This window comes from Chanodichthys erythropterus, chromosome 3, assembly GCF_024489055.1.
Source record: "Chanodichthys erythropterus isolate Z2021 chromosome 3, ASM2448905v1, whole genome shotgun sequence".
In the NCBI taxonomy this organism is placed as follows: Eukaryota; Metazoa; Chordata; class Actinopteri; order Cypriniformes; family Xenocyprididae; genus Chanodichthys; species Chanodichthys erythropterus.
Window position 1 is genome coordinate 50854195 of NC_090223.1, and position 12375 is coordinate 50866569.

Sequence of the window (12375 nt, forward strand, 5' to 3'; positions counted from 1 at the left end):
CTTCTTTCATCTCCTGAGCAGAAAAAATCCAGTTTAGCGCTTCCTGAGCAGCCTGCAAATGCTACCGGAAACAAAGAAAAGGTCCCACTCCATTAGAAACAGATGAGATGATATGGCATGGGATGACTGTATATGTGTGTGAAAATGTGCAAGTGTAGTGAAAGATTTATCCAGCAGTGAGTTAATAGTTTTGTAGCAGTCGTTCCAAGACTTTTTTGGATCACAAAATAAGATTTCTTTTTTTTTTTTTTTTAATACAATGAAAGTCATTGGGATTTATTGGCTCTTATTGTATGAACAAAAACATTCTTTAAAATTTCCACAGAAGAAAGAAAGTCATACAGGTTTATCTGACAAAATTATGACAAAATTCAATTTCTCTTGTCAATTCTGTCAAAATAGTACTTAATTAAAAATGAAAAGTGTTTAGTCAAAGCAAATTAAGCCATGACTCTGCTTTTAAATTTAGCACTAGGTAGTTTTGTAAGAGAAAACACAGAAAATCTCTTTTACTGTTTTAATGACTGATATGTGAATGTTTAACCTGTTCAGTGATTTTCAGATGCAGCTCATAAACATAGAGATGGAGGATCTGATCTGTGACGGACTGACGATCTTTCATTGTGAAGAGTTCAGACGACATCTGCAAGATCCCAACAATACTTCACTTATAATATGGATAAGGTAGTGAACACTTCAGGTTGTCAATCTAATAAAAGATGCTAAAACCACAAATATTATTTGGATAACAGCAACAACCCCTGCAAAGGTTCACTTACCAACAGAGTCCTCTTGAGTCAAATCAATTAAAATATGTAGAAAGAACTGATTTGTATTTAGAAATGTATGATTTGTTGAAAAGCTAATGCTGACTGAAAGATGTTTCAAAATAAGAAAGGCTATTTGAGAAGTGACTGAACGATTAACTGAAAAACAAAATCCTCACATTTTCAGTTGTGACCAACTGTGAGTTTTATTTTTGAATCAAAACATTTTATTGCTGTTGAATTTACAGAAATTTACAGCTGAAAAGCTGATTTGCATGCAGCTGAACTCACTGAAACCTGTTGTGAAGACAATTATTAATGGATGGATGAATTAACATTTTCATTATTATTATTATTATTATTATGTAGAATATCTGCTCACATAACTGCATAGGTAAAATTATTTGGCTTTTTTGTGAGCAGTATCAAAATCTCCATTATAGTGACACCTTTTTAGTGACGCATATAAAGTAGTCAGGTTGAGATATGAAGCTTGTAAATATGAAGACATGATGAGCCAGAGAAAGAGAACAAAGAGGGTAGTTTTTTACTATCAGTGAATAAAAGTTAGCATATTATTTTGGAAAGTGCATGATTTTTAGGATCTATATTCATTAACTACAATTGAACTGCACTACACAGGTTAATTCATACAAACATGAATAATCTCATCTACAGGCCTATAAAAGGATATTTACTCATAGGAACCAATCCTTGAACAGTAACACCAGAAACACAATAACAGTGGTTATGTACAGAACAAAGAAGATAACATCTATTATTGTTGCCACTCTGGTCCAGCACAAGGGTTTCCTCTCTTGTTGGTTTTGATGAGCAGCAGCCTGAAACTCCATGAGGATCTTCTTTAGAGCATTAAGAGTGTACGGCCGCTCTTCACTGTGGTCTGCAATTGAGTCTGAAGGGCCATTTGTGTCCTTTATGGTATCTGTGAGAGGATTTATGTATTTATATAAACATAAAATATTTTAAATGTTTTGCCAAGGATTAAAAGACTTAAATGTATTTTCATTTTCCCTGTCTGCTGCAAAAAGTTCCGATATAGAGAGCTCAGATAACATTTGCATCTCATGAACAATAAGCTCATGGAGCAAAGATGCCAGCATCCAAATTACAAACATCTATTGACTATGGATATAACTAATGGAAAATGCCCCTCATAATTAGATGTTGGGTAAATATTTACCAGAAAGAGCAGATGTGCATACAACTGGTGCTGCTGAATCTGTCTGTTTTCCTTTAGCCATCAGAAAATTCACAAAAATAGCCTCCAGAACACTGATGGCCATGAGAGTGAAGATGACAACACAATAAATGCCTGTAAAAATATAAAATATTAATAATAATACATAAAAATAAAATATACACTACTGGTTAAAAGTTTTGGAATTATTTAATGTTTTTGAAAGCAGTATCTTGCTGTTAATTCTATTAATATATTTTAAATTGTAATTTATTCTAATAGATATACTGAATATTTAACATCTTTACTCCAGTTTACAGTGTCACATGATCCTTCAGAAATCATTATAATATGCTGATTTGCTACACATGCACTGTAAAAAATAATATGCTCTATCTACTCAAAAAAATTGTGGCAACAGATTATACACAATATTATTAATTAAATTCAACATATAAGTATTGAGTTAGAATTAATCAAATTAGTTCATTAAAAGTCAACCGATTAAAATGTGTAAAATTACCTAACACCATTACAAAAACCACAAACTGACATAAAAAGCAAAGAGTCAAGCTGCCCAACTAAATGAAACACCGATCACCATAATGGTGATCATCAAAAATTTTCAATAAAATCAACACCAACATCTAAACCTCTGTTAATTCTTGTGTTTCTCTTTTCTTCAGTGATTCTGCTGTGTCTTCAATGTTGGCAACAAAAAATAAGTTAATTAATTTAACTTTGACGTCTGTCTGTTATTCAGATATTTTTGTTTAAATTATACTTAAATTTTACTCATTTTAAATTTAAGGAATTATTTAATTTATAATGAATTTAATTAATAATATTGCTTGTAATCTGTTGCCAAACTTTTATGGAGTAGATATAGCGTATTACTTTTTACAGTATACAGTCAAGTAAATGAACTCACCAATCAGTGGGATATCATTGGTAGTAGAGGGCAGCATGTCTTTAAGAAGCAGCAGTAACACAGAAATAGCCAAAAGCAAAGTTACTTTAAAACTAAGCTTCTCTCCTCCACTTGAATCGATGAAGAAGGAGGCCAAATCCAGCACAAGGAAGTAAAATACTGGCATCAGAAAGTTAATGACATACAGGAACGGTTTCCTCTTCATGGTGATCTGAAAGAACAGAAAATGTTTAATCAGAGCAGCTTCACATTAACATCGGAGACTGGGGCTGGTTGTTACAAGGTTTGTGTCTAATCTGTGAGGTTTTAAGTCAGTAGTTCAATTGCTGAAAACAGTGGTTTTCATATTTAGTAACAGCTATTAGAAGAATGCAATAAAATTAGACCTTATGAACTATGTAATGAAATAAAATTTGATCTGAAATGTGAAAAAGTAGTACACTTTAGCATACTTTGAAAAAAAAAAGAGTACTTATAATAGAAATAATGTAATTTGAAAGAATATACATAAGTGTGAACTTTGTCGAGCTAATAAAATATTAAAACTCAAATCAATATTTTGTGTACAGCATCTCTTATCCCCATAATTATTTATGTGGTGAAATGCTGTGTAAAAAGTGGTGTGACTGTACCATAACCAATTGCCATTTTCTAGCAACTGCTTTCTTCATAAAGCTTTGTGTTAAAGAGCAATTGGTGAGTGCAGGTAAAGTGGGCCATTAAAGTTTGATTGTATAGGTTTAGCCTACACTTTAGCCTATACTATTTCTTTAAATGATGAAATAGTTTTGGTTTGTTTTTTCCTTCTATTATATGATCTGCAAGTACATGTTTTTTTTTTGTTTGTTTGTTTATTTGTTTTTTTAAATATACCTTTAAGATTAGAAGTATACTAGTGCACATTCAAATAAAATAAGTGCACTTCTTTTCCACAAGGGGTTGATCTGTGTTCTCAGGAGAAGGGTATTTCTCATTTCTTTCTGCTACTGGCACGAGCCGCCAGACTCTCCCTCGCTCGCCCTGACATCAGTTACCAGGATACTAATGATGCACACCTGCCACTGATGGACTATTTTATCCATCCTATAGAAAACAATTGTAGAATTTGTTTGCTTACTATAAAAGCTAGAAGTGTTTTGAGGCCTCTTGACCTATGTGACTTTAAGGGTCAGATGTGTCTGAGAAGTTAACTTGGCCACTAATCATATTTTGTTGGTAATTTTCCTGGTAATTCAGAAAACAGGTTGCTGTGAAAAGACCATTGTTAAGGGTGTCATGTGAAGGCTTCTTGCCTCCGGGGAGTATCTGGTTTGATACAATGTTTCATTTGGCCCATGGGAAAAGGGCTGACCATCAATTAGCAGAAGGCCCATGAGAGATAAAGTCAAAAGATGTAGACTAGTTGGCAGCTGGCCACCCTTACAAAGAGAGTTATCTCTTGCAAAAGCAACACCTGCAGTTTAATTGGTGAAGTGACTGTGGTAAAAATGTTGGGGAGTACTTGGGAGACTCCAGGAAGAGAAAGGGAGGAGAGCACCTGTAAATGAGATCATGGAAAATAACTGTAGGGGTGGATCTCACACTGTAACAGATAAGAACAATGTATAAAAACTTTGCCCCGGCTAGAGAGATTCAGATGTGGAGCTGGCATCTTACTTTGTTGATTGTCAATAAAGTTAAACTCCTGGGACCTGGAACTTCGACTCTGAGAGATTTTCTTTGAGACCAGAACTGAAGGGACACAGAGACATCGAATTTGCCACAACACCACTCATCAGCCCTCATCACCAGCACACCATCACAACAAGTTATCTGGCCTTGTCAAGAGAACACGGACTCTCTTACCTGGAAACTTACCTGGGAAAATCCTACCGTAAGTAGTCAAATTAATGATAATCTATAATGATCTAATTCTTATCCTTCTGCTCTGTACCGTATATATCAGCTGATCCTGATCTTCTCCTAGAGTAGAGGCATTGCCAGTAGAAATATTTATACTGAGGAGTTCCCACTCTCCCTGAGTCTGAAAGGCCTTCTTGGAGCTGAGGGTCAGGAATGATGCGTCAGAGAAAGGTCTGATCATAAGCTCCCTGCCTGAGAGAAAATCAATAACAGACATTACAATGATTTTAATGTCAAATATGCAGCAGGTGAAGCATGATTTTTAAAGGGGTTCAAATTGACCTGTATTCGTTTCCTAATAAAATTTGACTGAACACTAGCCTGACGTGGTCATACTCAATTCTAGTTTGAATATGAGTCTGATACTGCTCCATTGGGCTTTGATTATGGGGGCGTATTTCAACCGATCCAGGAAAGACCTCAACTGGATAGACCTACAACCAATCAGAGCTACAGAGTAAGTGACGTATGTTGAGCGACGCATAGATGTCAACAGAACTCTTCTTAGCGACCATCGGGGCCAGCTGATAAATCAAACTTTTGCCGAATCCCGTAGGAAGGACGGCAAAGACATCTTTCCCATCGACAAATGCCTTGATCGCCGTCCTCTGTTCCTCTTTTAAAATTAATGCGCTGTCGATATCTTCTATAACGGACGCGATGGCGGAATCTACACATCTCAGTTCTTCAACAGCCATCATTGTTGTAAACTAATTGACCTTTCGCAAAAACTCGCCCCCCTTAGTTACTGTTGCTTTGTCCGACAAGCAGTGGCGCTGTCACGCCACACAGAGTGGAAAATACATCGCGGAGCAAAGAAGAAACTGACAACACATCGACAGACGAGACAGAGCAGGTTACTTATGATATTAAACAAAGTCCCAGCTTTCAAACTGTGTAGTTATTAAAAAATTCAAACAATAAAAAACATTTTGTGGCTCTTTAATGGGTTGTGACCATGATCGTGACAGATTGCTGTAGCGCCTCAGCTCAAGAGGCTCGTTAACCGATCATCTCTTCCTGCGAGTCCATTTATAGCATCAAATAAACATTAAAAGACGTCAATATGCACAATTTTTCAAGTTTAACTCCACTGATGTTAATCTTCTAACTCCTGACTGCTTTGTCGGACAAAATAGCGGATGCGGCGTTCTGATTGGTTAGATCGCTTGTCAATCAAACTCCCCAAGCGCTCTTTGATGACGTGGCTGATTACATTTCTGGTGATAATCTGTCAATCATCGCCCTGACAATGTGATTGGTCCGAACAGTTTCTGTTCGGGCATAATTACTCCTCTACGGATCGAGTCCAGACCGAACTCCCCGACCTCAAAATGTTGTGGGCGGGGCTCAGTTCGGCTGGCATCCAGGCTAACTGAACACAGTACTTTTGGATAGATTTTTGTCAATAATATTTATTTTCTTAAAACTTCATGGATTACTTAATCTTTTCGTTTCATTTTTGTTGCTCTGAGTCAAGAATTTGCCTCAGATGCCACCCCTGTGTCTGAACCAGAATTACAGCATTTTTTTTTTTTTTTATGTCCTCAGAGTCCATATATGTGTGTAAAATTTGGTGATAATATCTCATTTTGTTTTGGAGTTATAGACATTTATATCTATGAGAACATATGATGACCCATGGTCAACTTTATTTGCATTTTTTTTTTTTGCCACTTACTATCAGTCTTTTGATGTTTGGCCATTAGCGTATAGCCAACGACCTATGTTTTCGAATTTCCCGCGGTGGTTTCGACTCGAAGGGCTAACTACGTTGCACAAAACAAAAGGTGAAACCTAGAATATTTGTTATCATTGGACTCAGCAAGGATTTAGGAGTCTAAGGAGATGACTTCAGTGAAAATAAGTCGACCTCACCCAAAGTTATAAGAATTTGAATATTTGATTTTACCACCAGTTGGCACTTGCTGGGAACTTCTTAGGATCCTTCAGGGCATTGTGCTGTTGACCCATACTGAGTTTCGTAACGCGTATGTGTTCATAAAATACAGCATTTTACTACAAATTCAAAATGGCCGACACCCAAAATGGCCAATATGGGAAAATTGGATATCATTTGACTCGACATGATGCCCCAAATCTAAACGAGACCAATTTTGATTTTTGGGCAAACCGTTCAGAAGGTGTAAGCAAAAATAGCTATTTTTTCGTATCTCCGGACCAGTAGGTGGTGCTGCATCGAAACGCAGCATGTAGCCTCAGATCATGATTGTAATGACGTACCAATTTTGGTCTGAGTACGATAAAGCGTTGCAGAGATACAGCCTCGTGTTAATTTTGGGGCACACTTCATCATTTGTGTGTTATTCTAGAAAGGTTTGACAAATTGACTTGAATTCCATTACTTTTTGTCAGCATGGTCTGAAGATGACCTGGTTCAATTGCCTAGGAATACCCTATACATCTAAATTAGTTTAGAGTTTAAGAAAAAGTACAACTGAATTTTATAAAGAATAAATTTCATCTGGTGTAATGCATATATACACGAGGAAAATGGACAGATAAACATTTTTGATACATGAAAACATTGTGTATCATCAGTTATTTTAATAATTCCATTAATAGGACACCTATTTTTTTAAGAAAAATGTTAATTCCAATACGGGTCATTTTGACTCCCTTTATGCATTCATGTAATTTTTTGGTTCATGCATTCTAGGGTTAAAAATTATGTTTGCCAACATCAGGGTTGTCAAAATTAATTATGTTTTTGATTGTTTATTGTCTCAGAATTTTAATTTATCTCTTCCAGTTGTTTCAATTCAAATGCCAATTCAACATCCTGTTTGCATGGCCAATTCAAATTCACGTTCATGTACTGAATTCTTCATTTTTTAATTTTGCCCAACCCTGATCATCATCATTGATTTCTGAGTTTCAGATGTACTTGAATGGATTGGAGACTGAAGGGTAAAGTTGCAGCTTTGGACGTCAAAGGGAAACTGGTCCAGGTTCATCTTGCAGGCCGTGGTCAAGGCTAAAGTGTTAGATGTGACAACAATGCCTTGATCCTTCAACTGCACATATTGACTCTCTGTTGTTGCAAACTCTGTATTGATGCTAAATACAAAAAACAAAAGGTAACACTTTACTTGAAAGCGTGTGCATAAGACTGACATGACACCTTCATAATCTTAACATGACATGTCATGAATATGAAGGAGGTTTTATGAATGTTTATGACAACTGTCATTAAGTGTCATTCGCTCAATTATGTCATTTTTAATGCAAAGATGACATTGTTTGAGATGTCCGAGTTACGACAACTTGACATAAACCAACACATCATAACCTGTCAGTGTCTTTGTCATGACAACTTGACATTAGCAAAACATCATAACCTGTCATAAACATGACATAGCAGATTAATTATCAAACTTAAAAAAACTACTTCGCTTTATGGGTTAACAATACATTACATTATTTTGGTAACACTTCAGTATAGGGAACACATATATAAACGATTAACTATGACTTTTCCCTCAATAAACTCTTAATTTACTGCTTATTATAATTAATTGTTAGGTTTAGGTATTGGGTAGGATTAGGAATGTAGAATATGGTCATGCAGAATAAGGCATTAATATGTGCTTTATAAGTACTAATAAATAGCCAATATTTTAGCCATATGAATGCTAATAGTAATAAGCAACTAGTTAAAAGACCCTAAAATAAAGTGTTACCATTATTTTATAACAGTGTCATCTTTTTTTATGAAATTTGAAATTATCTGACCTTCTGTTGGAGGAAACATGAAATGAAAAATAGTCATGAGGCTGTTATAAAATTATTTGTCAGAGTATTGTCACTTAATGACATTTTAATGACAAGTTCAATTTGTACCACTGTAGTTGAGCTCAAGATACATATTCATGACACTATTATAATGGCCTCATGACAGCCAATGTCAAAACCAACCACATGACAGTTTAATGTAATGTTAACCCATAAAGCTAAATAATGTCAAGTTGTCATGACAAAGACACTGACAGGTTATGATGTATTGGTTTATATATTATTGTTATTATATTATTATTATTTATTGGTTTATACACTTGTTTGAGACACACTGCAGTAAGAGATCGATTTTAGAATATCATATTAAATACTGGATGGCTTGTGTTAATAAATGGCATGCAATTAATTTTAAAACGTATTGTATGATGGAGAAAATTCTGTATTACTGTTACTAAAAATGTATTAAAGCGTCTTTGATGTTTCCATGGTTTCTACAAAATAAAACCGGAAACTGAGGGTAATGCGGGTATGACGCAATTGACAGGCGACTCCTCACACGTCCCGGAGCCTTGGTTAAAATTGCTATTTTCTCACGATTTACAAATAGGTGGAAATATGTGGGATATTGTAAGTACTCAAGTGAAAAAAATATATAACACTGGCCTAGTGGTTTTTGGATATTTTACTGCAATAATCTTACATATTGCACCTTTAAGTTCATAAAGATATCTTAAAAGTAATTTGATTGAAATTTGATTCGAGCTGTTTAATCCCAGTATTCTGAAGGGATACATTTTTATATAATAAGCAGGTTTAATTTAGGCTTATATTCACATTTATTCATTAGAAGATGTCTTGTGGGTTTGAAACAACATGAGGGTGAGTAAATCATGGCTGAATTTTCATTTTTGGATGAAATAACCCTTTAAAGACTATGGAAATTAAAAATACTAGCAGATCTCAGCACTGGGATGTGCAGAGCAGTAGGTGCTACACACAGCCAGAAAGTGCTTGCAGTAAATGCTCTTTTTGAACTGGAAAATTTTCTCTTCTGAATATAATACAACGATCTCATTTAACACAAAAGATCAAGGATAAGACGCCTTTGGGTTTTTAAGTTAAGTACTAAGCCATGCTGAATTACACTTTTTTTTTTTTAAAGAAGCTATTTTTCAAACCTTTCAATTATGCTGATGTCTGGAGTCCAAATCATGTCTTTTTTAACTGAACAGAGAAAGATCCCACAAAAGTCATCACGGTTCCATACTGTGAACTCATTGTACCAACCCTGCAAAGTTATGAGCATAACGTTAATAGTGATTATAACTAGTGGTCAGCCGACTTGTCACAAGTTTGATCATTTACAAATAATGTATAAAAACATATTATTTTTAAACTTTTTTTTTCAGTATATCTAATATCTGACTTAAAATAAAGAAGACCTTTTTAATGTCTTGCTTTGGTTCATCAGTCAAATAGTTATTGGGTGATGCCAGTAATCTCAAAATGGCCAAATTTATTATCAGTTGTCCTGTTAATTAGCTTGACAGTGAATCAACAAGTATTATTATCACCATTATTTTTTTCCAGATAAAACATCTGATTATGCATGTCATGGTTTTATAAGTAAAACTGTGTAAAAAAGGTTATGGAAATACTTACATATGTAACTGTGATTTGTGTTGAGATGCTCTGGGCTTTTTCATTCTGTAGAAAGAAAGAAGTGTTGAGTGATGATATTACTATGGGATGACATGTGTCATTTGTTTTCTGGGTAAATCATGCTGGATTTATACCACTTCTGTGATGGAGGTCACAAGCAGGTTCATAAAAACAATGGTAGGAGTTGTCCAGTTATGCACGGGCCGTAGGGATGTCATCTGAACATCACTGTTGTCCAAGCCGAGATGTTCAATAAGTTCCTTATAACTGCAGTTTCCAGCAGCAGACACCCACCCTGCACAAATGACAGTTCGAGTCCATATTCTCAATTTATAGTGAGGGAATATAAAGTTTCTTTTTCTCTGTTCAACATTCATCCTTCCATAAATGTACTTCTCAACTAGTGTGTTTGTTCCAATAATAACAATGATAAAAGGAAGATATAAAAGGCAACTATGCATTTGACCAACTGTTTGTAGTTACCCTTGTAAAAAAAAAAAAAAAAAGTATATACACTTTAGCATACTTTTAAAAATAGTACTTATGGAAATAATACTTTAAAAGAATACTTAAATGCAAACTAAATGTGGATTTTTGAAAACTTAAATGCATGTTAATAAAATTAAATGAAAAGGCATTGTACATTAAATTATTATATACTTTAAAATATTATCTTAAATGCAATTAGCTGAACTTAAGTGTTTTTGACCCACTTAAGTTGGACTGAAGAACATCTTTATATGTAATTACATAATTACTTATACTCTGCCTTTGAAATACGGAAGTACCAACAAGCATTTATGATAAACTAAAATGTCATTTCTATTGAAACAAGTATATTTAAATATATCTGTAAATACACATTTGTGATGATGAAGTTGCAATTTAGTACACTTAAAATAAATCAAGTTAACACTTCAGTAATACCAAATATCACTTCAGTTTAAATTATAATTAAGTACTTTACTTGTGCTTTAGTATGTTATTCAACACATCAAAATAAGTGCACTTCTTTAATGCACGACAAAAGATTACTACAATATAATGACTTAAAATGTTCTTTAAAGTAAAATTTTAAATTTTACATTATTATAAAGTGCACTATTTAAAATTCTACTTAAGTGTGTAAATCAGCATATGAAAGTGTGCTCTCTTTAAGTGACTTAAGTGGCCTTTTATTTCATCAATATTATATTATCTGCAAGTAGTTTTTTTTTTTTTTTTAAATAGACTCTTTTCCACAGGGGTAGAGAGCAAAATAAACAGACATATCAAATCAAAAGGCTGTTTATCAAACCAAACTGAAGTGTTTGGTGCAAATTCATCTGTCACTATGTAGAATATTATAATATCAGTGTGAACAGCATGCATGACATGCTCTCTTCCTCAAACACCAGGAGCAAAACTCCACCAGGTAAAGGAAAATACAACCCAGAATACACAACAACAGATACAGTTGGACATTTAAAAACAGACTTACCAACTGAGGCAAGATAAAATATTAGCCACCGTAGATCCATGGCAAATAGTCATAAAGAGATGTAGAACAGATGACTGACCCTGCTCACATTTATATAGTGTAAATGAGAAGCATGTCCAACCTCCTCGTGTTCTTAGTGCGTGGCACCAAAAAAAAAAAAAAAAAAAAAAAAGCTGATGTAATACCTATATGTAATACCTTTATGTCATTTTCTGTAATGAATCGATTAATTATAAACACTTCATGTTGTGGAGGATTTTTAAAAGATCTTTGTTCTAAACAGAGTCATATTGACAGCGGATTCTATTCCATCAATTTTAAGCCTGCTTGAACAGAACATAATCAGCTTTTTTAAGTTATGTGTCTACCATGATTTATATGCTACATGGCTCACCTGTCCATGTAACATCAAACAGATGAAAAAGAGATGCCACAAAACCCACTGTGGTAAATGCAAACATGCAGTGGGTGAGTCAAGAGCTTTGTTCAACACTTCATTGAAAGGACAGAGCCATTGTACAGTACAGTGTTATTTACATTTATACATTCATTTTTCAGATGGTTTTATTCAAAGCAACTTACAATTGAGGAATATAACAAGTGATTTATCTTAACCCTTGTGTATTGTTCAAATTTCCTACCCTTTCATTATGTTCGTGGATGAAAACATCCA

At 34.4% G+C, this 12375-nt stretch overlaps 1 protein-coding gene across 1 annotated transcript; it reads right to left on the reverse strand.

Moving 5' to 3' along the window:
• Nucleotides 1-1336: 1336 nt before the first annotated feature.
• Nucleotides 1337-10599, reverse strand: LOC137004794 (5-hydroxytryptamine receptor 3A-like). The gene is made up of 9 exons (XM_067365430.1): nt 10357-10599; nt 10223-10267; nt 9739-9848; nt 7672-7882; nt 7046-7130; nt 4833-4993; nt 2900-3110; nt 1972-2103; nt 1337-1713 (listed from the first exon to the last, which is right to left on the reverse strand). Exons 1-9 carry the CDS (start codon nt 10597-10599, stop codon nt 1466-1468), a joined length of 1446 nt encoding a protein of 481 aa, XP_067221531.1. The 3' UTR covers nt 1337-1465.
• Between the last annotated feature and the right edge of the window lie 1776 nt (nt 10600-12375).